This window comes from Sphaerodactylus townsendi, linkage group LG02, assembly GCF_021028975.2.
Source record: "Sphaerodactylus townsendi isolate TG3544 linkage group LG02, MPM_Stown_v2.3, whole genome shotgun sequence".
Taxonomy (NCBI): domain Eukaryota; kingdom Metazoa; phylum Chordata; class Lepidosauria; order Squamata; family Sphaerodactylidae; genus Sphaerodactylus; species Sphaerodactylus townsendi.
This window is the reverse complement of record NC_059426.1, coordinates 92,983,169-93,010,906: the sequence shown is the minus strand read 5'-3', so window position 1 is coordinate 93,010,906 and position 27,738 is coordinate 92,983,169. Positions and strand designations below refer to the sequence as shown.

Sequence of the window (27,738 nt, the reverse complement as noted above, 5' to 3'; positions counted from 1 at the left end):
ACTTTTAGAGTACTGAGTTGTTTCTTCTGTGCTAAGAATTGAAAGGTTTGAATGAAGAGACAATCCTGCTTTCCAGCTCCCAACATGGTAGTACTTCAGAGTGTTACAGATCTCAAAGCAATACTTTTTAATCTACTATTTTAGAAAAACAATTACAAAAAATATGTGAAAAACTTTAATGGCCAGAAGGAACAGTGGTTGTTAACTTTTCATTTCTAGAGAAACATGCTGGGAACATCTGAGTCAATGTGACAGGAAACATTATTCAACTTTGTCCTTCTCTTGCCACTCAAGAACACTTACAAAAATCTGAGTAAAAGAAACTGACACCTCAATTCCCTGCCCTGTTCACTGTTAAGTGATGACCCCAAACCTAAGCAGCTGTTTTCATATTCCAGCCCATACAACCCACCTATGGACATTCCTAAGGGACACCAACAGGGATGCAGCCAGGCTTAATAACTACACAGCTTGACAACTAGAGCACAAAAATGAAGAGCACTTTCAAAAATGTCCTTAATTAATCAACACATGTCCAGCTGAGTCAATTAACAATACCCTGCACATTGTTCCTGTTACATCTCACACTCATTCTCAGCATGAAGTTTTAGTTGCCAAGTATATGTTTTGTTGAGATTGTAACTATTTAAAATCCTGTGGTTTATAAATGAAGCCATGAAATCAGTCTATAGCCACTTGTGATAATTAAACCACTTGGTGAAGAAAGATTCAGGCCAATAATAGTGGTGCAGCAGAAGCCATTTCCACATGCTCAGCTCTTGCACCACTCCTGTCAGATTTGTGTATGGGATATGGCACAGGTTATTGATGTGATTAATATCAAGCCTCAAGGGAGGGGTTTTTTTATTTTTACAATTCTGTTTCATTTGCGCTGAATATTTTTGGTAGGACCGAAAAAAAAAACTTCCATGAAATTAATTAAACTGATATTTACTAAAGTTATTATTGTGATTTCTGGTATGCATCATGGTTTTTATAGGAACTGGAGCCTGCTTTGAGGAAGACCTTCTAAGATAATATAGAGATGGATGAGTAGACTGTGATGTAATTTCTGAGGTAACTAGATGGTATTATGGGCATTTTGCAATTATATGTTAATCTGTTCAATTGGAAAACCACTTGATTAACAATTACCAGTCATGTTAAGGGATATATGAAATCACTGCAGAGTGTTGCAGCTTCTTTTGGAAAAAGCTTTCCCTATTGAGAAATCAAATAGAAATGAACTATACAGAATTCTTTTTTTAAATAAGTCTTCTTTTTCTATGTATACACATGTATTTTCTGTTTTCCCAAAATATTTCTTCTATCTCAAATTTTCAAGGAAGGTAACAATTTATTAAACCTCTCTTAAATGTAAAATGTCCCTTAACAGGTCATGAAAGGGTTTTATTCCCTGCCACTGTGATAGCAATACCAACAACAATAAACAGCAATATCAATGTGTATATCTCTTTACTATATGACAGTGTGAGAGAACAAAGAAAGAAGAACGAGAGAAGCAGACCAAAAAATCAAGAGATGTGAGCAAACACAGAGTTTCTCATACTATTTCATGTTGAAAACCAGTGGAAACATCAAGGAAAAGGAGTTCTCTGAGACTGCCACCACAAAAAGTTCTAGCATTGCTTCTGGAATATACTTTGAGTAAAATGGGTCCCTAGCCAGTATGGGGTGGATCTGAGAAGAAGACATGTCCTCACAATGAAAATTTGCTGCAAATAGACTAGCTCCAAGTCAAGTGGCTTCTTTAAGCCAATGGTTGTAATCACAATAAGACATACAGATACTGGTGACCTTTTTACTACTTCCATCTCCTGCCTCCTCACAGATACCTGTCTTCTCACTCGCATCTGCATTGCTTCAGCATCTTTTACTATTTAAAACACAGAGATTGTCAAACCAGGCTGCTTGTGGCTGGTTTCCAATTCACTTCTCTTCCACAGCAGGTAACTTTAAAGGCTACAGAGAAAATGGAAGGTGGCATGCAGATGAATAGGCAAGGAGGCTTCAGAATGAAGCTGCCAGCTGCTCTTTATCAGCTCTCCTGCAGCAAAAAGAAATACATGGACAATTAGCAGCTTTCTCTAAACAGTTAGCTCTCACTTCCCCTCCCCCATGGGACCCAAGCAAAGAGAAGAGTAGTAGTATCTTTGGTGACAAAGCATGCAGCACAGTTGACTTGGTTTTAGTGTTCCAAATTTCCACTAAGCAAAAAAAATGAATCCCAGAAAAGCACTATCCTGTTCCTGTCCTTGGTGTGTCTTGCCACACCAAGTATTCTCTTGTTCAGTGAATTCAAACTTATGAGAGTTCTCCACCCCAGCCTTTTTGTTATGAAAAAGAAGTATAGATGCAAATGCAGTTGGGGAGGGGGTTAAAGCCTAACATAAAAAGATACACATTGTAGCCCCCATGTCTAGCCTTTTCTCTTGTTTTTGATTTCAGTGAAACTCTACTGTAAAACATATGAAGAAAGCCATCTTTGTTTAGCAGGACCTGTGGGGAAAATAGAATTAACTGGAAAGTAAATGAGCCATTTTGGAGTAAAGGGACTGCTTCTGAATGCATCCCTTGTGCAATGTTGTCAATGACTCTAAATGCTACTGGCCTAGGAACAATGTTGCCACCGCTCTTGTAATTTTCTAACACGCTGTATAATAATAAGCAATGTTGTGATTTTAACTCCCAGCTGCAGAAGCTTATAATAAGTGGCAAAGACTGTTGATTTCTTTAAATATTTAAAAAGGCATGTTTCTTACTGGTCCCACTGTAGAAAATTGGTAACATCAGCCCAGCTAGCTCTGTAGTATTATATGGAGGCACATCGTAAGAATCAAACACTGCTTTTAAAATCACATACCAACAAAGTCATTTTACTATGATAAAACAAAAGATACTTAAGTCATGACATTCCAATTATTTTCATGAGCAGGATTGACTATAATAATTAAATTATTCCATGTCCATGTTGTCTATGATTCCTGTTTTATACAAAATCTGGCCTTGTTCATACGGCCTGACTCTTTCAGGAGTGTAGCACAAGGGTCTACTACCGTGTTTCCCAGCGTCTTATATTAATTTTTGCTCCCAAAGATGCGCTATGTCTTATTTTCAGGGGATGTCTTATATTTCTGTATTCTGTTCGTCAGGCATGCTTCCAAACAAAAACTTTGCTATGTCTTACTTTTGGGGGATGCCTTATATTTCGCACTTCAGCAAAATCTCTACTACGTCTTATTTTCCGGGGCTGTCTTATATTCGGGGAAACAGGGTAGATGGGAGCCTGTTTCAGTGCCTATTTGCTGGGAAAATGAATAGTGTAACAGCAACATCTTCTCCTGGACTAGCATGTATTAGGGTGTTGAAACATCTTAGTAATGATGCTGGTTTCCTAGAGAAAAGGCCACAATGCAGGTAAGAGAACATCTTTTTTAGATGCTAGAATTTAAAATACAGGCTTTTTAGCCACATAGGGCTTTTCTTTATGCCTCAAGTTCATGGGAAAACAAAAACCTCATAATGTTTATCTGCCCTTCTTATGTCTGCAGAATGGAGTGAGTTGGAGCAGACGTTTAATTAGGATATCATCAACATCTTCCTAAATTCAGGGGTATTTCTGGGGGAGTTGAAAGAGGAAGTGATAAGGGCAACCTTAAAGAAGTTATCCTTGGATTCATCCAACTACTGCCCAGTGTCACATCTTTCATTCCTGGGTAAGGAAGGTAGTTGAGAGAACAGCAGTCAACCAGCTCCAGGATTTCTGGAGGACACATAGGCATTGAACCTATTTTAATATGACTTCTGGTCTGGTCATGGGATGGAGATGACATTGGTCTCCCTCACAGATGATCTCTATGAAGCCAGATAGTACCTTAGACACATTAGCCAATTGTCTGGAGCCTGTGGTGAAGTCGCTGGGAAAGAGTTGACTGAAACTAAATCCATCAAAAACAGATGTCCTGTGGTTGGGCCATGGAGTTTCAGGATCAGAATGCCAGATACCAACTCTTGATGGTGTTCAGTTGACACCAGCGCTGACCGTCAAGGAGTGACTCTGGATGCCTCTTTATCAATGAGGCATTTTTAAACTTGTGCCAGGTCTGACAGCAGGTCCTTTCCTGTGTCATCCTGACCTAGCCATTGTGATCCATGCACTGATCACCTCCAGATTAGACTACAGTAACTTGCTCTGTTTGAGGCTACCCTTGAGGCTGTTCTGGAAACCCCAACAAGTCCAGAATGTGAAGGCACAGGTCATTAGGGGGGTCTCCATGGTAGGAGCACATTCAACCAATGCTCCATGAACTGTGCTGGCTTCAGATGGAGTACCAGATCAGATTCAAGGTTTTGGTACTGACCTTTAAAGCCTAAACAGTCCAGGATTATCATACCTGCAAGACTGCAAGACTCCCTATATACTCTCCAAAGAACATTAAGCTCAGCAAGAACCAAGGCCCTTTCCGCACGAAGGCGGAAGGGCTTGGGTCGGCGTTTCTGACGCTGACCCGACGACACTGGGACCGTCCGCATGGACGGTCCCAGAAAGAACCGGCCTGGGGACGGCATTTTTGCCGTCCCCAGGCCGCTATATTTCGCCCATGCGGAAACGGCCCAACTTACTGGTGGTGACTGGCCCCAAAGTTATTCGGATGTCCTCAACCAGAGCAAGACTTTTTTGGGCTTAGACCCCAGCCCGGTGGAACTCTCAGCATAGTAAGACCTGGGCCTTGGGAATTTGTTACAATACCATAGGGCCTGTAAAACTGAGTTGTTTTGCCAGGCCTATGGTTGAGGGTAGCAATGGTTTTCCTATGACTGGCCTCCCTTCCCGCTGCTCTCCCCTTTCCCTCCCCCTTTCCTCTCCTTTTTTCTATATGTATTATGGTTAGTGTATTTTCCTTCACTATGGTGTCCTCCAGAAAACACTATAGTGTTTTCCTTTGTTCTCCTTCTTTAGAGTTCTTACAGTTTTATTGTTAAGTAATATTGAAGTTTTACGTGTAAATACGTAATTTTAATTGTGCTGTAAACCACCTTGAGCCCGACTTGGTTGGGAAAGTGTAGGTTAGAAATCAGAATAAATAACAATAAAATAATAATCCTGACAAGCAGTTATGGTTTGAAGTTGTTCAAAGAACTCATCAAGCACAGAGCAGTAATTGAAACACTTTGAAACTCTATTAACTATTTAATATGCTGGCAGTCTATGATTCTACTGTGTTTGCTGAAAGAAATTCTCTACTAAATCTGTGCTAAACCTGCATTAATCAGCACAGACTGAGGAAGATTCAAACCAGTGATTTTGATAGTTTTGATAAATAAAAAGGATTTAGATAAATATTAATGAAATCCCTAAAGCATGGACCCCAGAGATCTAGCAACAAGTCCAAATCCCTTTTGTCAATTAGAATATCCTTATTAACTGTGCATATGAATATTCTCTAGTTGCACGTCATGCTTCCCATTGCATACAAAGTTAAATTCACACAAGAATGTCTAAATAGCTGCTTAATTTTATAAAAGAAAGAGATATCTTTTTTCCTTCCTGCTGGTACTGCAATTTGTTTATCCTTATTATAGTATCAGGATTGGGAAAATAACTGTCTGTATCTTTCAGCTAACATATAAAGTAGTCATATTTGGTTTTCCTGTGGTTGCTGAAAGTGTAAATCACATGAACAAATTACACCGGAATTGCTGTTTTGCTCAGTTAATCTTGTCCGTCTATTCAACTGAGAAATACAATTAGGAGAAAGTTGTATATTGAACACACAAAGATGAAAACTTCAAAGTGTTTGCTCTGAATGGAAATAATAATTTGAATTTTGAATTGTAAAATGCAAACTTGTTCTAAACTCTAATTAACTCACTGTAATGAACACATTTTGATTTTGATTTGTTATTTCCTTTTAAACTAAAAAGGAAAACTCGTACCATAGTTCTTTAATGAACCATCTGTTGCATTTTTTATAAAACCATCATTATTTGAAAGTGAAATCATGCATGTTTAATTGTACCTATTGTCAATGGGTGCCATTTGAGTGTTACACAGAAATGTGGATTAGTTATTTTAAGTTGATTGTTGGATATCTGTAACAAATGACTAGTGACCCCTTAGGCAAATCCTGCTAACAGAGGGCCAACATTAATTGTGTTCACCATGGTCATTCGATAGGCTCTACAGCCTAAGGGGAGATTTTGAAAAGCCTTCTCAGTTCTTACCCCTACAGACAGGAGGTTTCAAAAGAGCATACAGCCTCAGATACCATAGGCTATAGAGTCCTATTTGCAGAAATTGCACAAACAAATCTGCAAAAGCTGAAAAAGCTTGATGCTTGTGTGCCCCATTTCAAGGAGTTCTCAATACTGGTCTACTTTATGTAGCTCTTTATGTAGAAACAGTGTGTGTTATGTGTAGTAAATGTGGACATTTATGTGCAGAGTGCAGTAAATGTGAACATTCACAACAAAAACTTATTTATAGGATTTGTCCACAATTTTCTAAACAAGGCTTTATCCCTATGTGGCACAACTGTTGGTGACATGGCTAAGTAAAGTTTTACATTGAAGTCTTTTGAATCTACTCTGTGTCTGTTTCATCATACAACATATTTATACGTATATTGGTTTTGTATAAACACTGAAATAGCTGATCCAAATCTGTAGCTCCATATCAATACATCCTTTGATCACAGCAGTGCAATAATAAAGGGAAAATGGCTTATCAACGTAGATGATTCTCAATATGGCCAAATCTGTGGATACTTAAATCCAGAGATCAGAGGCATGGACAGACAAGAAACTCTTTTTACAACCTAAAAAATCCCCCGGTTTGCTGAGAAATCTTTAATCTGAAGAAAAATACATTTGGGGAGATTAAAAACTTTCCAATTAATAAAAGCAGCACCTTCAGCTTAAATAAATGAATGTCCTCAGTAGCAATTGCTAGGAAAACCAACTGCAATTGCTAGCTCAAGTATTGGCTTTTGTTGGTAAAAGGCAGCAGGGAAGAGTAGTGCCATATTTTGGCCTCTGAGGGAATTTATTTGGGCAAGGCCTTACAACACTCACTGCGTGTCCTGCTTCCACTAAACTTGCATGACTCACCCAAGCCTGGACACTTGCTACTGTTCAATAGCAGTCACATTGCAAAAACCAGCATAATGTAATAGTTAGAGTTTCATACTATGATCTGGGAGTCCTGGGAGCAGTGGTGGGATCCAAAAATTTTAGTAACAGGTTCCCATGGTGGTGGGATTCAAACTGTGGCGTAGCGCCACTGGGGCTGGGTGGGGCACGACGGGGGCGTGGCCGGGTATTCTGGGGGTGGGGCATTCCTGGGCAGGGCCGTGGCAAGGACGCAGCCGCTGCGCCAGTCCTTGGGTGGGAAACGAATGCACGCAGGCGCAGGCTGCCACGTACGCTGGTGTACCTCCTGCTAGACTGCTTCAAGTTCTGCACGCTACTGCTGAGAGGAGGGGCGTAACTAAAGCAAAAATCATGTGGCAAAATCACCAATTAGTAACCCCCTCTCGGCACACACAAATAATTAGTAACCTACTCTCGGGAACCTGTGAGAACCTGCTGGATCCCACCTCTGCCTGGGAGGGATTTATCTGAGATCCATTATACATAACACATATGAAAGCACCTCTCTGTCGTGTTTTGAGGTGTTATGTATTACACTGCCTTCTTGCTTTCCTTAGCATTTGCTACTTATTTTCACTACCACTGAAGCATTCTAAGTTGGATCTAAGAACCAGAATGGCTGAGTTATATTTAGTAAAATGACAGAGTGGTCCACATGTGGATGTAGCTCTGAGGTAAAAGGGGATCCTTTACTCTAAATAAACTAACTAAACATAGAGTTTATTTAGAGTATAATAGCTTAATGGTTTCAGTAAAGTTTACATGCATAATAGTTTCAAATAGAAAGAGTTTTCCTTCTTTGAAGTTTCTTAGCTAGAACTTGTTGCAAAGGGTTATTTTCTCACTTGCTGCATAGGTTAATAACTTCCAGAGAGAATATAAATTTTCTCACATTCCACACACTCCACCCACCCAACCATCTTCCCCTGACATGCCAACCATCTGTACAAACCAATCAACTCCAACCCCAAGGTACAGCTGCCAAACAATCATAACACACTGCAATCACCCATCCAGCCCCCCTTTCTTACTTTAGATGTTAACCCACAGCAACACACACATAAAGTCTTACATTTAAAAACCCAAAATTATTTACATAGCAAAGTATCATACCTGGGATCAAACCCCCATTTTGCCATGAAAGCTTTCTGAATGACCATGTGCCAATGACATCCTCTCAGTCTAACCTACCTCACAAGGTTCTTATGAGGATAAAATGGAGAAAGGGAGAATGTAAGCTGCTTTGGGACCCCATTGTGGAGAAAGGCAAAGTATAAATAAAATCATAAATATAGCTGAAGATGGGGAGTTAAATAAAAGATAGGTTGCTTGGTGAGTGGGAAGCAGAAAAGGAAACAGGGAAAGGTGAGGATATGGGGCCTGCCAGGAGGAGAGAATAAATGGGAAGGGGGTACAGAGGAAACTGAGGTGACCCCCACAAGTCATTGCAAATTATTTAGTATATAGCTGGAGCCAGCCCAGCCCAGCAGCCAGAACTACACAGAGCTTCTCAGGAAGAGGCTGCCAGGGGAGGGGATGAGGAAAAGCTGAAGGAGCAGGTAAAGTTAGTTTGACTAGTGGGTGGAAGAAGAAAAGCAAGGAAGGGGGAGCTTTCAGTAAAGGGAAAGCAGAAATGGTGGAGGAAAGGAAAATGAGTTGTCTCTCCCTCTTTTTGGGCATGAAATTTTATTTGTACTTCAAAATCTTTCCAACACACACAAAAATAAAAATTCACCCAGTTACAAAATAAGAACTCTCAGTTCCTTCTGTTCTGAATGTTAACCCTTAACGCTTAATCATTAAGCATCCAAATAAAATTAAATCTTTAGCATCATTACTAACAAGTCTCACTTTCTACTATTGTGCTACGGCCCTGATCACCCCCCATATATTATTACTGCAAATATTTTCTTTAAAAATCATATTGGCAGAAGCCAGTGATCACAACACCTCTCTGTGTAGGTAGCAGCATGTCCACTTGGCAGCAAGCCAAAGGTCAAAGGTTTGCTTCACACAAAATCTAATCAAGGGGATGAGTTACTCCTGCATAACCTGGAGGTCTCATTTTGTTTAAGGGCATGCTTGATTACCACACCTTGCTAAAATGCTGTAAGACAAAAGAATATGGAAAACCTCCTTGGTATCTGATGCTAAATGGCTCTGCAACAAATGGTTGCTTCTTTGCATTTCCTCCACCCATTATTACTCTCCTAAACCACTCACCCTGTCCTAATCAAATGTCTATCTGAATAACCTGGGCAGTGCCTCTACAGAGTTACTCTGCATAAAGCCATTCTGTGCTTCCTGATTTAATCTAAGAGGAATTGACCCCCATTGTCCCGGGTACTTAGAACAATAGATAGAGCTCAAGCCAGCAAGTCCAGCATGGGAAGTTCCAAAGAATTTAGGAAAATGAAACTTAAAGCTCACTTGTTCCCGCCCCTACCTGGGCAAAAGGGTATAAAAATACTGAGTACCCCAACTCCAGTCCTCACTGCTAACTTGAACCTCCCTTGGTCTTGTTGGTGTGAGACACGAATTCGTCCTTCGCCTGTATTCAGATGCTGGTCATTTGAGTTCTTACCTTCTTCTAGACTTTCTTCAGCTGATTTAGGTAACGTATGACCCCCTGCTTCCCCAAACCCCATTCTATCTTCCCACCTATCTTTCCTCCCTATCTATATACTAGGAACTGTGTGTATGTGCCTTGACTTCTTACTGTGTGATTGTTTGCAACCAAAATTTATATAAAAATATTTAAACTGCAATTTGGTCTTTTGTGAATTCTCTGCAGATACGTTTCAAGCCATTTCTGGTATACATAGTCTAAAAAGATCCCTACCCAACCTGCCTCTGCATTGCCAAAGCCGAGTTATTTTCCCCATTGCTACTTAAAATAGTTGTGTGCTGTTAGCAGCTGGTGGAGATTCCTTAAAAATAAGTTCACAACCTGTGAAAGCTGGGTAACAATTGCCACTTATTTCAATCTTCAAAACCAGTAGTTATCAATTTTTTTTCTGTTTTGTCTAAATACTCTATCAAGGATTTGTAATTGTCCATAAACTTAATTAAGTTCTTTGTGTAGCAAAGTTAATTTGGCCATCTCTATTAACTCTAATATCTTCATCCTCTATGTTTCAATTATACTTGTAGCTGGAGCTTTTCATTTCTGTGCTTATGGTATTCTTGCTCCTGATGTCATAATTAAAAAGAAAGCTCAATGTTTTCATTCCAAAAATCTATGCACAAGTCACAACAGATAAGCCTCAATTTTTAAGAGATGTCCCCTCTCAACTACACACTTACCAAGAAGCTCAAGGACAGCCTTATCTAACACAACATAAACAAAGAAATGACACAAAATTCTGAAATGGAATACAGAAACATAGGCACTCAATTGTCTGAATGGGAACAGGAACAACAGGAGATGTCCTCTACAAGTCGCTTCAAGTTCCTCACTTGTCATATTTCTAATTCTGAAAATACTGCTTCTCCACAGGGATCAGAAAAGCTGTAAATGTGGAGTTCTACCCAAGTTTTTACTAGGCTACCCAGGGATAGTGTATATTTTTTCTAAAAACTTGGGTAGAACTCCACATTTGCAGAAAAGTACAATGGAAAAAAAGTGGGAAGGGTTAAAAAATCGAAACTCCTGAAGTAATATTTGCACTTTCATAGACACAGTATCTTTTTTAAAAAGGAGAGAACATGACATGATGTTACAAGATCTTTGTGGCTATTGAAATAGGAGTGGAAAAGGCAAGACGCAAAGATATGAACCCTGACCTGTGCATGCTTACTACTTTCTAGCCTGCCTTGTGGTAGAAAGAAAGCAGTTTGGAAAGAAACTGAAACATGATATTCAAAGATGGTGATCATAGAAGCTCCAGATAGCCAAGAAATCAAGTAAAATTGTCTGAATGGATGTTTTATTTCTTTATCTAAGAATGACTGTGCTGCATTTAGAGCAGCATCTTTTCCGTGATAGAAACCCATGGAATGGTTTGCCAAAACTCACTTTTGGCAGTGTTGCCACAGCTCTTCTAAGGTTGTGTTAAGATATGGCTTATTTGGCAGATTTTTGGCAATAAATAGCACTGGTCTGAGGAACAGTTGTTTTTTTCCTAGTGGTGTTCTGTCAGGAAAGAGATTATTTCACCAAGGGTCCTATGGGAAAAGGTTCTTTGGGTTGGAGTTACATGTTTCCCATTAGCTGAAAGGAGTAGAAAGATATAACTGTAAGTTTAGACGTTTATTAATAGCATTATGGATTTGTAACTATTGCATTTCACTTTGGGTGCCATTTAGGAGCATGGAAGTGCAAAAAGATTGAAAAAATATTAACTTTTTGCAACCTCTATCCCCCCCAACCCCATGTACCCTCATATTTCTTAAGGGTGCTATTCAGTAACATCAGATTTGAATACACTTAATAGCCCAATCCAGATTTGGAGGCAGCAAGGAATGGTGCAGCTGAAAGAAGAAGAAAAAATCCTGGTGGCACCAGGAGGGCTTTTGTAGCAATGTGCTCAGACAAGGATTGGGAATAGGTGAGCACATTATTTAAATAAATTACTACTTTTTTGAATAAAAAGTTTTGCAGCACTTTATTGATTAAGCTTATAAACACTTTAGGGAACCCACTCAACTTGAAAGGCATTACGCAGTACTTGAACTGGCCTAAATGGGTGTTAAAGTTTTATTTTTTTGGCAATGTGCACTCGATAGTAAGCCTCCCACAAGTTTCGTTTGGTAAAAATTTTGCCTTGGCTCAAACTTTTCAACACATTTTTGATTAGGGGGAGTGGGTATTTGTTACAAGCTGCCATTGCATTCAACCCTCTGTAGTCCGTACACAGGCGCAACTACTCATTTTTTAAAAAACAAACAAAACCAGAGTCGCATTTGTGAGAAAACTCTTAATGTCAGACTCAAGATCTGAAAATAATAGAAATACAAATACAAAAAGGCAACATCCTCCATGTTGACAGCTACTTCTGGCTTTCACTACCACAGGGCTGAGGGGCACCTGGCTGCCAGTGCCCTTCTCCTCTCTGGCAGCAGGGGTGCCCCTTGTGCATGGAGGGGGAAAACATGTCAGCACAGTCCAGCGCCACATCCACTGCCCAATCCCTGCCCCAATCTGGATTGGGCTGCCTGCCTCTGATAAAATGGAATGGTAGAGAAGCAAGGGAATATTCTTGCAGTTGGAGAATTATTGAAAAGAAAAAAGACACAACAGTATCTTCTTTCTATAGCAGCAGTTTTGTGTGCCTAGTTCAACCTTTTTTTAAAAAAAATCATTCTAGAGATAACAGTATGTCTAGCATGGTGACATTTCTTTATTGCTGTCAAAAATAGAACAATGTGAAACAGTGATACGTGATGAAAGGTGCACCTAAAGCATGAAAGGTAAGAGAAGAACAGTAAGTTAAGAACATGAGAGTTGGCCTTCTAGGTCAAACCAGTGATCCATTAAATCTAGCATTTGGTCTCAGACAATCAGCTGTGCTGGAGGGTTTACTGACAGATGATTGAGGCCAAGACCCAGGAACTTCATGAAACTGTTTTGCTTTATTCAGAGGTGTAGTTAGGGAAAATTGAGCCTGGGGCAAAATCTAAGTTTTCTGTGCCCCCCCACCATGATGGTGGGGGAAATGGGAAGGGGTGGCTAGGGGTGGGGGAGAGGTGGGAAAGGGTAGGTAGGGATTGGAGAAGGTTGCAAGGTATGGCTAGGGGTGAGGGAGATGGGAAGGGATGGCCAGGAGTGGGGGAAAAGGGGAGGGGTGAAGAGGGGTGGGGGAGGGGAGGGTGGGGAGGGGTTGGAGAGGATGTCAAGGAGTGGCTAGGGGTGGGGAAGGCGGCACGGCATGGCTAGGGGTGGTGGAGATGGGAAGGGATGGCTAGGGTGGGAAAAATGGGAAGGGGTTGCTAGGGCTTGGAGAGGGTGTCAAGGGGTGGATAGGGGTGGGGGAGATGGCAAGGGGGTAGAGGCAACTCTCACTGGGCCCTCTGCAGCCCAAGGAGCCCAAAGGTAGGCAGGGTGGGGGCATCCCCCACCAGGCTCAGCGAGAGCTTCCCCACCCTCAGCTTGCACTCAACCAAGATTCTTCTTGCCATTTGCTGAAGGTTGCCCCATGACGTTTGTTTTGCAGACTCCAATCCTGGGTGTCTGCCCCCACCCAGCCACAGGACCTCTTCAATAGATTAACTTTGTGACATTATGAAAACCCAAAAGTATATGATAGCTAGGGTTGTCAGATCTGGGGCGGGAAATAGTGGAGATTTTTGGGGCACAGCCTGAGGAGGGTGGGGGTTTGAGAAGGAAGAGATTTCAGAGGGGTATAATGCTATAGAGTACACCTTACGAAGTGGCCATTTTGTCCAGATGAACTGATTTCTGTCACCTGTCTGTCATCAATTGTAACAGTAAGAGATATTTAGCTACCACCCAGAGGCTAGCAACCCTAACAATACCACAGATATTATTCACATCAGCCAAAACAGTGTTTAGTACCATTAAACCTATTGTTACATTGTCAGCAATTATGCTGCAATAAATTTGTCAGTTTTTGTGGCACCTCAAAACTTACATTTCCTTACAAGTTAGGAAAGCAGTTGTAAATCCCATTAAAATACATGTTATGAAACTATGTTACTTGGTAATAAATTAATATCAATTTTTAAAATAAATATGCAATGAAAACAAAGCCTACAGTCTTAAGAATTATTTTTTGCGGAACAAGCCACATAGAATAAAATGGAACTTCCAAAGAGAGCTGCTTCCTAAAGATCTTGTCATAACTGTACCCTTCAGTCTGCTATGGTTCTGTCTGGGGCTAGTCTGAGTATCCCTGTACTTATCAGAGGTGACGAAAAATGGGCCTGCTGTAGCATTCTACCTGGCAATGGCATACCTGGCATACAGCAGAATTGTACCCCACTTCTATTAATGGATGCAGTAGGGCAGCCTGTACTCCGGGTGGTAGGTCTGTTAAAGACAGGCCTGCCTATAAGGGCACCCCAACCCAGTAGGGTCAGACAAGGGAGGAACAATTACTGCATGGGGTGATGGGGTCCTAAGCAGCAGCTGAGTGAAGGGGTAGCGAGAGAAGGGGCAGCAATTTAAAGGCAAAGGGTGAAGCTAGAGCCTGGACTGGTCAAGTCACACTTGACTGGCAATAAATCCTTGACTGGCAATACATGTTTCCAAGGAGCACAGGTGGGTGGGGCAATCCTAGGGTTGCCAACCTCCAGATGGGGCTGGATATTTCTCAGAATTACAACTGACTTCAGAAATCACTTGCTTGTTTATTTTAAGCATTTATTCCGCTTCTCCTGGATTGCACGACTTTATACCCTACCAAGGTCCCTCCCCTCCATAAATTCCACTCTGTGAAGCTCCTCAAATCTCCAGGTATTTCAGAATCCAGACTAGGCAACCTTAGACAATGCTCGGGGAGGAAGGAAGATGAGACCCCAGGGAGTCTCCCTCATAAAAGGTCTCAAGCCTGGGGGAATAGGTTAGGTGTCCTGTTAGGTAACTGGCTAAACATTAAACATTAAAATATATTTCAGGCATTGAAAAGCATGTAAAAAAATAAATGTTCTATGAAAATATTTTCAACAATTAAATTAATCATAATATAAAACTTAAACACAGGAAAAATGTAAGTGCACAAAAACAGACAAATAGGAAGAAGGGCTAATAAGAGTTAGTAGGGAAAACCAAACAAAATGAAAATGTCTTAATCAACTGGTGGAAGACAAGGACAGGGATGAATCTCCCTGGGCAGGAAGTTCTAGAGTTTTGGCACCATGACCGAGGATACACTTCAGGTATTGAGGGTACCAGAAGTAGGAAACCTGAGGATTACCAGAGTGGGCAGTCCTTATGGTATGCTGTCCCCAAGCCATACTGAGCTTTAAATGTCAATAGCAGCATCCTGAATTGGACCCAGAAGCAAATTGGGACAAAATTGGAAGTAAATGGAACAAAGCCAGAATGATATGGTCCCTGTGATTCCTTCTGCATTTTGTCTGCTACATTCTATACTAGCTGTATCTTTCAGACAGTCTTCAAGGGAAGCCCCATGCAGAGAATATTACAATAGTCTTAGATGTTACCAGGGCAAGCGTTACAATGCCAAGATCTTCCCTGACCAGGAACAGCTGCAATCAGCTCACCAGTTAAAGTTAGTGAAAGGAATCCATCACCACCAATGATATCTGTTTATCCAATGGGAGGCCCAGGTCAAGCAGCACTCACAACCTACAAACCTGCTACTCGAGAAAGAGTGCATCACCATTCAAAATAGGAGATATTCCAGATCCTGGGTGACACCTTCCTCCCACCAGTAGCACCACTGTTTTGTCAGGATCAAGTTGCAATTAGTTACTCCTCATCCATCTTAAAACTGCACATGTTCACTGATTTCACAGTCCTCTTGTCTTGGTGTCTTCTGGAAGTGAAAGATAAAGCTGAGTGTAGGGTTGTTACCCAGCAGTTGGCAAGCAGTGGAAGTCTGGAGAGGGGGACATGGGGGATGACACAATCATACATTTTACTAGGTCACCCCTTTCTAAAATGAACCTCCCAGGCAAATTTATTGCATATAAAATACAGCTCCCTGCTGCCCCTCTATCTGTTTTCATTGGGTACAATCCTTCCCCAGGAATAGCTTTGAGAGGAACTTAACCATTGTGCTCATGCTTCCCAACCTTTTGGCATATGTCAAAAGATTGGCAGAAAGTTGTGACATCCTGTGCAATCTTTGGCCAGAAATAATTCTTTATCAACCTCTTTTTGGTTTTCCCCATTCCCAGATGTCCTGAACAGTAAAATGACTAAACTGAGGCAATTATATTTCAGTCACAATATAAGAAAACAAAAGTCACTGGAAAAGACAATAATGCTAGGAAAATGTGAAAGAGCAGGAAAAGAGGAAGACTCAACACAGAATGGGCTGACTATAAAGGAAGTCACAGCCTTCAGTTTGAAAGAGCTTAACAAAGGTGTTAACAATATGATGTTTTGGAGATCATTAATTCACAGGGTTGCCATAAATTGGAAATAATTTGATGGCCCACAAATTATGTTAACATAACTGTCTTTTTCACTAAGAACAGTGCACTTGCTCTTTCCCAGCTTATCTATCTCAGAGGGTTGTTATGAAGATAAAATAGAAGTGGGAACCATGTATAGCATCCTCAGTTACTTAGAGGGTGGTAGATACAATGTACATAAGCTCTTGTGCCTGAATATATAACAACATATAATAATGCTCTAGAAATACTCTTCCTTTGCACCATTTAATTTTGATTGTATCCTAGAGTAAATCTTCAGACCTTCTTTAAATTATGTCACTCTCACTCCTTGACGAAAATGGGAAATGACACCTTGAATGATGGCTGGCACCGTGTTTTCTTTGTGCATTATAACTTACGTAGTGAATGAATGCTTTCATTCATGTTGGCAGAAGAATTCCTCCATTTTAATTCTTTCCTTGACCCTTATTTTATAGGAAGAAAAAAAGGATAGGAGAGAAAAATATTTATTGCTGAGGCTCCAAGACCTTACAGATCTATTGTTGAAGCGGTATAGAAGGTCAAAAGAAGGTCCATGCTAATAGACTTTTCACGTATCTCTAGGTTTAACTCTGGGGAAATTGCCTGACCTATCTGTTCCTCCATAAAATAGAGAGCCTTTCCTGAAAGGCCCTATATTTTTGTTGACTGAAGTTTCTGAAGCTGAGGGGGGGAAGCCTCTGCATATAATATTGACATTCAGAATTATTAGCCTGTGTAGAATATAAACTTTTTCTTCCATTACATTTAACAGACAGCATCCCAAACCACCAGTTCTTCCTCCATATCAAGGATACTTATTTTACTCTCAGGCTTACTCTGCACATGGTAAGATTTTTTTCCCCCAATTTCAGGTTGGTTCACAATGATTTCCTTTGCATATAAGATCACACATAGGGTTCCACCTGTTCTTATTAGTGGTGCTGTGAGAACCACTGACCTGAAAAGCTCTGATTTGATATGTGGCTCATTCCGCACATGCAGAATAATGCACTTTCAAACTGCTTTCAGTGCTCTTTGAAGCTGTGCGGAATAGCAAAATCCACTTGCAAACAGTTGTGAAAGTGGTTTGAAAATGCATTATTTTGTGTGTGCAGAAGGGGCCTGTGAAAACATTTCATATCAAATAATTATACAACCTGCTGCTTCAGCACAGAAATTGGATTTGGATTTGGCTTGTTTTGTTTATGGAAAAAAGTCCCATTCTGCATCAATCTTGTAAATGACTTCGGTACGGTATTCCCCTTTTGGGACATTTTACCTTGTTTATCTAAATTTGTATCAACTATGGCCCCTTCCGTACTCGCAAAATAATGCGTTTTCAAACCACTTTCACAACTGTTTGCAAGTGGATTTTGCTATTCCGCACTGCTTTAAAGAGCACTGAAAGCAGTTTGAAAGTGCGTTATTCTTCATGTGCGGAATGAGCCATATATCAAATCAGAGCTTTTCAGGTCAGCGGTGCTCACAGCACCACTAATAAGAACAGGTGGAACTCCTTTCTAGTTTTAATGAGGAGGTCTGATTGCTTCTCTATCTCTTTGGTCCTCCTCCTCCCCTAGTTGGTAAATTTCAAAGGTCAAATTAATATGCTTTACCTTCTAGGTTTTTTCCAAACCTCATCTGGCGTTTGTTCATTGAAGTGTTATTTTTTCTTTCGATCCTATACCAGGACGTTATAAAGCTCCTCCACCACGTCTTAATTGAAATTGGATTTGCATTTGGCTCATTTTGTTGATGAAAATGAAGTTCCATTCTTAAATCTTATATTAATGTTCTGCTCATTATTTCCATTCACCCATTATTCATGCTGTGCTTACCCCAAGGCTGTTTGCTGTGCAGTGGAATCTCCCTATGTTTCTCTGCTTACACATGAGGAGGTGCCCCACTGCTTGCTCCAATCCTAGCTGTGATTTTGCCCATTCCTGCTTCAGGTCACTCCAGGTCACTAGGCTCATTGCCACTTTTTTTTGCTGTCTTCTTATTTGTTTGTTTATGGCACTGTAATATTCTATCACTCCCATGATAGAAAATGAGTGTGAAAAATATTTTAAAGACTCATTGCTCCCCTGGAAATGCCTGTCCAGGAGTGGGCCGAACTGCTCATGCGTGGCCAGAGGAAGGTGGACAAGAGCAAGACCTGAACATACTGGAAAAGTGGGTGGATGTGAACAAGGTGCAATTCAACAAGGATAAGTGCAGTGTTCTACAATACAGTAACAAAAATGAGAAGCACACATACTGGATGGAGGATACACATACATTTCTGGGTAGTAGTGTGTGTGTGACATGATATTGGGGTACAGGTAGGCTGTAAGCTGAATATGAGCAGTCAGTGTGATGCTGTGGTAAAAAAGGCTAGTGGACTCTTTAGGTGTATCAATAGATGCATAAGATCCAAATCATGAGATTTATAGTCCTGCTGTACACCACATTGGTCAGGCTGCACTTGGAGTACTGTGTGCAGTTCTCGAGGCCCCATGTCAAAAAGTGTGTGGACAGAATGGATCATGTGCATAGGAGAGCAATGAGGATTATTGGAGCCAGAAGACCAAGCCCTATGAGAAAAGACTGTTCAGTCTGGAGAAGAGGAAGTTAAGGGGGAACATAATTACTTTCTTTAAGTATTTGGAAGGCTGTCACTTGGAGGAGGTCAGGAGCTGGTCTTGTAGGCAGAAGAGGGTAGGACTTGCAATAATGCGTATACATTTCAAGTAGAAACGTACCAGCTGGATATTAGGAAGAAAAGTTGTTGTTTTCCCAGTAAGAGTAGTTCAGCAGTAGAATTGGTTGCCTAAGGAGGTGGTAAGCTCCCCTGCCCATTAATCTCAACCAGTGGCTGGATGAACACTTGTCAAGGATGCTTCAGGCTGATCCTGTATTGATCAGGAGGCTGGATTAGATGGCCTGTATGGCCCTTTCCAACTCCATGATTCTATGAACTCGCCAGTGTTTTCCCTGTCAAAGCTAAGGGATCAAAAACTGCCACCTCAAATTGTGGTGGACAAGTTTCTGCTTGTGCTTGTACAAGATCTGCTGAATAAGCATAAGATCAAATTTCCCAGGTTCCATGTAAATAACGGGTTTAATAAATACAGTAAATGTCATATTTTTACTTATTAAAACTACTTGGGGGATCCATGCTTTATGAAGTGAAACTTTCTTGCCTTGCAAAAATGGGTGGTATTTTCGTTTTATTGAGCAAGACATGCATCAACCTGAAAAGTGTAATTCTGTTCTCATTTTGCTTCCATCTGCCACTTTGAGAATACATAATTAATAGAGGGTTTTTTTAGTGTTAAAACCATGGCAGCTTGATTATTCTTACTGTGAAACAGTACATTTAAATTATATTACAGGATGTGATAAGACCTTGTCTCGGTGATTTTATCTTCCATCTAAAAATAACAGTGCCATTCTCATGAAATGCAGTGACATGAAATTATCTGATATGAAGTGAGTTACTGCCGGATTCTTTATAGCTTTGGTGATGGATATGCACATCCAGTTATATTAATAAATTAAATGAATTTTATCATTTAGAGGGTCTATACATAGTTCCTTGTATTGTTATGATTTCATTACAGGCAGCAGCAAAAGATGGAATAATCTTAGGGCCAATCTTGTGATTCAGAATATAAATTGTAAAGATTAATTAATAGAGAGACAGGCACTTTGGTTCCACTACTGGGATTTGGTTTGCCACAATTGATTCAGATCCCAAATCACTAGGCCCTAATCTTTCCACCTATCATATTTTATCCTGCCATTCTTCCAAGAAGTTCTGGGTACCTTTTCCATTTTATCTTCACAACACTGTGACTATGGCCAGACACAATGACTGGTTGAAAAATCAGCTTTACAGCAGAGTAGGAATTTGAACTTGGGTTTCCCAAATTCTAGTTCAACAGTAAAATTGCTACACCATACTAAATCTTAGAAATGATAGGTGAAAGACTATGAATGCAATTCAGACAGAACACTGCTATTCATAGGTGACAGAAAACACAGAAAAATTTCAATCAATAAATCAAATTACCTCTATTGGCAATGTAGATATAAAGGAGATACCTACATAAAATTTGATGGTAAAGACTCTGTTTATCTCAAGGAATTAAAAAGATATAATGTTGTTTTAACAAGATGAGTTTGCAGAATGCTGAGCTAATTCTTCATATTTAGTGTTAATTTGAATCATAGGTTCCACTAAAAATTGCACCACCATTTTAGTTGTTCAGGTTGAATTTCTTTTCCTGCACCTTGAATCCAGTTAGATAGGTGTGACCTGACTCCTACATAACACAGAAAAGTTAAAATGTAATGTAAATTCATCTGCCAGTATGGTTATGAGCATATTAAAACAAAACAACCTGAAAATTTGATATATTAACTGATGTGGGCAGGTGCAAGATGGGTTTGCTGCTCTGTTGCTCAGAAGACTCTCAGTTGATTAGGTAGTGCTGCCTTGTGCTGCTGCAGTCCAAAATGGTGCTCAAATATTGCTCGAAAGGACTGGCTACACCTCCCCCCCCCCCCAAGAACAGCATGAGAAAGAAGTTGCAGGGCTACAAGAACAGCGAAAAATGAACCCCACTCACTGTTGTCATAGATCTCGTCAATAGGGTCCACCAGATATCTTTCAAATATTAAAATTTCAGCTCTAAATGAACACCATATTATAAAACAGAACTGCAACATAAATAAATTACTTTGAAAGGAAACCAGCACATAAAATCACACTCAAAAAAGAAAATACCCATGAGAAGGTGTCCTGTATTCATGTGATGATCAGTGATGAATAGGCAGATGTGTTCATAGATTGCAGGGGGGGGGGGCATGCTGTTAGCAGTAGTAGAAGAATAGTAAAATGGTGAAGATAGCAAACTATTGCAAAATAGACATCTAAACATTAATTCCTCTTACTGTAGCCCCTAAACAATATATCTCAAAAGTGTCTATTCGCTTTAGTGAGCTATTCCAGAAAAAGTGATGTGAAGATTGCAATACTGTGACGATCCCAGAGCAAATACTATTAATGGGACTTGCTCCATCACAGCGATTCCAAAATTGATCTATAAAGCTGAGATCCTGACCTAGCTAAATCAATCGAAAACCTTGCTGTTTAGTTCACTTGGTGTTTGTCAATCCATCAAAGATATTCTTAGTGGAGAGGCATCTTTGTTCAAGGGAAGCAACAACTGAACACTAATGGCTTGAGTCTTTAGAACTAGAGTGGCTGAAACACTCCAAAGCAAAGAGCAATCTTATCATAGCTGCTAGGTGATGGATGAGATGACAGCAAAAGTCTTTTCATCTGTACTAGTCATGGTGCCCTATCCATCTTGAGAGTGTTGGCACATATAATTGGCTAGTTTGCTCCTTGGAGGCCACTGGAGGAAACAAAAACAGAATTTAATCTTAGGTGCTATAAGCATGCTTGTGAAGGGCACAATCCAACTTATAAAAAAATCATTCAGAAGGGCTCTGTACATACAATCAGCATTTACTTATATTACTGTGTGTTACTTCATTGATAGTAGAGTTGGGTGATGCATTTTCTAATATAAATAAAAACAAAAACTTATAGGAGATAATTGGTCAGTACTTTGATTACCTTCCTATTTTTGATCTTTGTTTTAAGGAAGAATTTTCAAAACACCATCATATCATATCATGACCATAACAATCATTCACCTTTCCTCCCTAAAACTGAAATGGTTCTTATCAATCTGGTCAGTAAATGAACATCTAAATTCACTGTTTGTCTATATTTTAATTTCAAATGGTTCATAAATTTCATTCATAAATGTAAAAAAATATTGTTATTGATATTAATTCCTCTGCCTCCTCACTGCAGGGCCCATCCCATGTGGATTTTCCCCTTATGAGTCCCATACTTGTTGGTAAACTTTTGATGGTAAACAGCTACACAACTGATAGGATTCAGTCCAGTAATTTGTTGGTATAACTGCCTGCATGTACTAGAAAGATTAAAGGAAATACCTCCATAGGTGAAAGTGACAGGACAGTGATTTATACTGTAATGCAGTAATGCAATGTTGGAATGCAACATTTTTCTTTTCCTTTCTTTAAGTGTTCTATATTATTTATGCCCTTTCCCCCTGTATCGCATGGCTGTGTTCTATGAAAGCATTTTGCAGTATGCTGACAGTGGGATGATAAAAATCTAGAATCAAAAAAATCTAGAATAAAAATCTTTGTCTCCATTGTGCTTCATTCTTGAGGCCTTCTGGATCTTCAGATTCATTTTGGACTACTACCAGTGGTGGGATCCAAAATTTTTTTATAACAGGTTCCGATGGTGGTGGGATTCAAACAGTTGGATCCCACCTCTGACTACTACTACCTATTCTGGCTTCCAAAAACAGCACATTTTACCTGTCAAGGAGGGCAAATGTCAGAGATCAGTATCAATCAGCACTAATCATTAGAATGTCACAAGAGCACAAATCTAATCAAATGAATCAAATCACTAGTTATGTGCATGTTACTGTGGAGATGGGTCCGAGAGATTCTCAGTCATCAAAGACTTTTGGCCAGCCAATTACACAATATGACTGCATCGATATGACATGCAGCCTCTGTATTAGGGAATCCTGGGCAAGTTCATTAGAACCAGGGTGGGATTCTTATTGCAATATATATTATTTAGCAGAAACTTGCACAATACTTGGCTTTAATATCTTCTGGCTGATACAGTAAATCTCATGCATATTTGAGTATGAATAGCTCATTATAGTTCTGAAAATTTTGCTAATATGTACTTTTTAGTTAGAGCCCAGCACAAGCATTGTTTTAAAAATAGAGAACCAAGCAAGAACTACATCTTCAGAACACCTGTACTTCATTACTTACAGTTTTAAAATAAATATTCTTCCATGAGTTGAGATAATTCGTGTTTCCTTTCCAAGTGATTCAAACTTCCAATAAAACCTTTTAAAAGGACCAAAGTAAAAGCCATTTCGTTAAATAATATACATTTTCATCTGAGTGCTGAAAAGGATATAGTGTGGTACAATATCCAACACTTTATCATGTCAATCTTTGATATTTCTAATTCATGTGGATATTCTGCTGCCTGTCACTATGATCTTATTTGCTGGAAATATTATGTCAACTTTGGTTTGACTGCTCACAGAAATATTTATAGGTTACCACATAACTCTCTGTTCCCCCTTGCTATATTTTCCCTGCAGTATTTAAGAGGACAGCTTCTCAAATAGCAAAGTTTACTTCATCTGTCTGTCTCTTCTCTATTTACAGGAGAGCTGCGCCCTCTGCTGAATTTTCTGTGGACAGAACACGCCATCTGATGTCTTTCCTTACCATGCTAGGGCCCAGTCCAGATTGGAATGTAGGACTGTCAGCTGAGGACTTGTGTACCAAAGAATGTGGGTGGGTCCAGAAGATCGTTCAAGATCTGATACCGTGGGATGCCGGCACTGACAATGGGGTTACCTATGAGGTACCTGAGACTATTGATCTTTGCTTAAAATGAATGGTCTGTAATTTGACTCATACATGTTCTTAAGAAATAGCAATGTCTGCTGTTTACATTTGGATGCCACAGTAGCCAAATGAAAGAAGTAGAGAGCATCCATGGGGAACGACAGAATGACCCCCCCAAACCCCCCCCCCCACTGTACTGACTGAATAGCTTTAACTGATCAGATAGAGCAGATTCTTGTCTGTCATATCTGTCCCATAGTGATAGAGATCAGTACAGGCTAAGATATACCCAATGTGATACAGTGGTTAGAGTGTTGGAGTTAGATGAAGAGAGATGGGTTCAAATTACTGCTCATCCATGCAGCTCTCTTGGTAGCATTTGGACAGGTCACTTGCCACATGCAAATAACACAATAAAAATAAGTTATAAACTACAGTATGCTCGACCCCTGCTTAGTTGTGATGGCTGTATACCGATAATCCAGCCAAATAAAATAGGTGGGTTATAATCAAAGCAGGGTTTGAAACTTAGAGTTCATGTTTCATTTGTTAATGAATTGTGATTGTTATGACATATGAGCTTGCAATCCAGTTCCTGACAGTTGTTTGACCACCAATGTGGCAGTGTTGGAAGGACCTTGCTGGGCTATAGGAAGCAAGGAACAAACAGGGATTTGTAGACTAAGCAGGTGTGAAGAAACTATGGTTTACCATGATATCTTAATTCAGCCACTACCTCTTAGCTTATCCTTCCAGGCAGAGTATTTTAAAGGATAAAAGGGAGGAAGAATATGGTGCCCTGAATTCTTCGTTCCTTGATCTGCTTGTCAAAGTCTCCTACATAGCATTAGTTCTAGCATGTGACAAGTCCTCGGAATGAAGAATGTTCTTCAGAACAGCACATAGTTGGCAGCTTTAGTAGAAAGTATCACTTAGCATATGACAAAATAGTTAACCTCTAAGCCACTCAGATTCATTACACACAAATATATGTACACATACACACACAAAGAGTTCAGAATATGATTCATGCATGGGAAAAGTTAATTAGGGCACCAAAGCTGGAAAAACAGATTATGTAAATTAAGAATTACTTTGCTGTTGTGTAGTAATCAAAGGGATGAACATAGCAGCAGCGTGAGAAAGCCTCCCCACCACTAAGAAGCCTCTATGGGGCTCAATAGACTTACACTGCCCCAAAGGGCAGCACAAGAATGAATGCCCAGTTGCTGGTGTAACACCACAAACTACCAGGAGGGAGACAACTAAAGGGGGATTCTGCAGGGCAGTGGCAGCCACATGCCAGTGGCACTGCCCCTCTGCCGGGGTAAGTGCTCTGGGGAGGGCAAATCCACTGATGTGACCCTCTGGATGGGGTTCCTAGCTGTCATATTTGGGATATAGAAGGGAAATATAACACTGTAATATAAGCTGTGTGTTAACATTACATAAAGTTGGTATCCCTCAAGCAGCATCAGTATAATAACTTTAGTATGGGCAAAAAAAATCAATAAATTGTAATTAAACATTGGACTGGCCCTCAGGGACAGTGGAAGAAAGCTGAATTTCAAATTGCTTTTTGTAATTTTGTGCCAGAAATCCTGCATTGTATAAAGATAATATGTACTCCATGACCTTACAGGTGAAAAAATATAGTTCTTCATTTGCTTCTTTGGAACCATTTCTTTGCTACAAAAAATTACACACTATTATAAAGATCAAAATATATCTATGGGAGTAAATAAATGATTTGTAATACAGTTTTTGTATCTCTTCCAAAACTCATAATACATAAAAAGTTGCCTGCCTCCATTTATGCGCATAATACTCATCCAGGACCCATATGTTTGCCCCAGTGGGATAAACAGAAACATTTCAAAACAGGAAAATGGCATGGGGGAGTTTGCCCCAGAGATCCTGTGTGTGCTGTGTTTTCTATTAAAAGGAAATGAAGAATTGGTTTTTACACTCTACTTTTCTCTACCTTAAGGAGTCTCAAAGCAGTTTGAAATCACAGTCCTTTCCTATCCCAACAGCAGGTACCTGGTAAGATAGATGGGCGTGAGACAGTTCTGAGAAAACTGTGACTGGCCCAAGGTGACTCAGCAGGCTTCATGTGGAAGAACAGGGAATCAAATTCAGTCCTACAGAGAGCCCACTGCTCTTAGCCACTACATCATGATAGATGAGCACCTTCTGTTAACACCCCAGATAACAAAATGACCTTAGAACATGCAAAATAATTTCTCCCTCAGCTTCACTGACTAGCAATCTCATTCATTATCTCCATGTCCAAAATAAAAAGTTGAACATATGGCCCATTCTTATTTCATACCAGGGTCCCATCTAGGGTGCCAAATCACCGAGCAAAAGGCTAGATCATGACTATTAAAAGTTCCAGAAATAAAGCTTTATTGTTTGGCGGTGCGAGAAACAGGACTCAGGCCGACTAACCATTTCTCTGTATCTGCCAAAAACAAGTCTTTTATACACTGAAACACACAAGAATCAGGCTATTCCAAATAAGTTTACATATTACTGTACCCTAAATTAATTAGTTCATACACATTCCAGCTGTACTGGACATGTCTGGTTTTTCTTGCAAGTTTTACAATCTTCCACTACACATGTCTGCAGATGTGACTGTCCTGCTTAGCACTTATGGATTCCTTAGCAAGCAAAAGTTACAAAAGCTAAAGCCCTAATATACTCATTCAATATGATCCACACTAGTGCTGTGTTCTTTCCTCTCTCAAAGTCACAGTTCTTCCCTGTCCCAAAGTCACAGATCAGAAAATTTCCAAAAGCAGGTAATGTGTAACTTTTTCCCTGGCTTTGGAGTAAAAGTGAAGCTCATGGCCATGCATTACTCTGTCTTCAAGTTTTCTTGCTTCCCCCACCCTTTCCTCTGCTGTAATTTCACCATTTCTGGTAATCAGAAGTGCTTTCTTTTAAAAAGAAAAAAATCCACTAAAGTTTTATTAATGGAATTATAGACTGCCATTGAAGTACTGCTGGACAAAAAAGACAACACACAAACAAACAAAAAAGGTGGCAGGCAAGGAAGTGGCAGGCAGGCAGAAGTTCCACCATTTCACTGTACAGTGATGAGAAGGGTATTTTTCACTTGTGGGCTTTGACTTGTGGGCTTTGCATTCTCTGCAGTAGCAACAGTATTAGTGAATGCAAATCCTGTGTCTGGGTGGAGTTCATTGTCCACGAACCTAGCATGCCATTGGCCTTTGATTCTGCTGTTTTAAAGTACTGGTAGCCAGTATTTTCACATTTTTACTCTGAAAGATCTGCAGCTGGAGTAGCGGAGTCTTGTTAATCTAGTGAAATAATGCTAGATCACAAACAGGAATGATTTTAAAAGATGCCAAAAACCAGGGTTAAATTAAAAATAAAACAGCAGCAAGTAGGCAAAATGGCAGATCAGTTCAGCTCAGCAAAGGAAGCTTTGCAACAGGGTTTTTCTGGTGAGTACAGCAAGCCATGGGAAAACCCCATGGCAAAGTGAGCTGCTGTGGTGCTAGCGTTCCACCATTGTCAAGAAATTCTAGGGGGAAGATACACCGAAGAATGCTCTTGAGTCATTTATCTTTGTTTTCTGTAATCTTGTATTGATTTGGAATTACTTATTTATTTTTTGTTTTATTTATTTTATTTTCATATTTATACCCCGCCTTCCCCGTAAGGGCTCAGGGCAGCGAACAACCAACAGATTTCATGTAATAACATCATAAAACCAACATATTTCACTTAATAGCACCATAAAACATTTAAGTTAATTAACAAGAGAAAACACTACAACAGTAAAAATGAATTCAGATGGTGGCTTAATCCACTACCCTCCCCCCCCCCATAGCACCCACTGGAGGCCAGTCATGATCAAGGTCAGGTCAGCTGGCCAGATGGGAATGCCTAGTGAAAAAGCTCCATCTTGCAGGCCCTGCGGAACTTGTTTAAGTTTTGCAGGGCCCTGATCTCATTGGGGAGCTTATTCCA

The 27,738-nt window shown here is 40.0% G+C and overlaps 1 protein-coding gene across 1 annotated transcript in view; it reads left to right on the top strand.

Annotated features, from left to right (window-relative positions):
* Positions 1–27,738, top strand: part of SPON1 (spondin 1) — a 397,555-nt gene that overhangs the window by 332,611 nt on the left and 37,206 nt on the right. Inside the window, exon 8 of the mRNA XM_048484581.1 lies at positions 23,545–23,746. Within this exon, the coding sequence (XP_048340538.1) occupies positions 23,545–23,746 (202 nt within the window). The remainder of the gene's footprint in view (positions 1–23,544; positions 23,747–27,738) is intronic.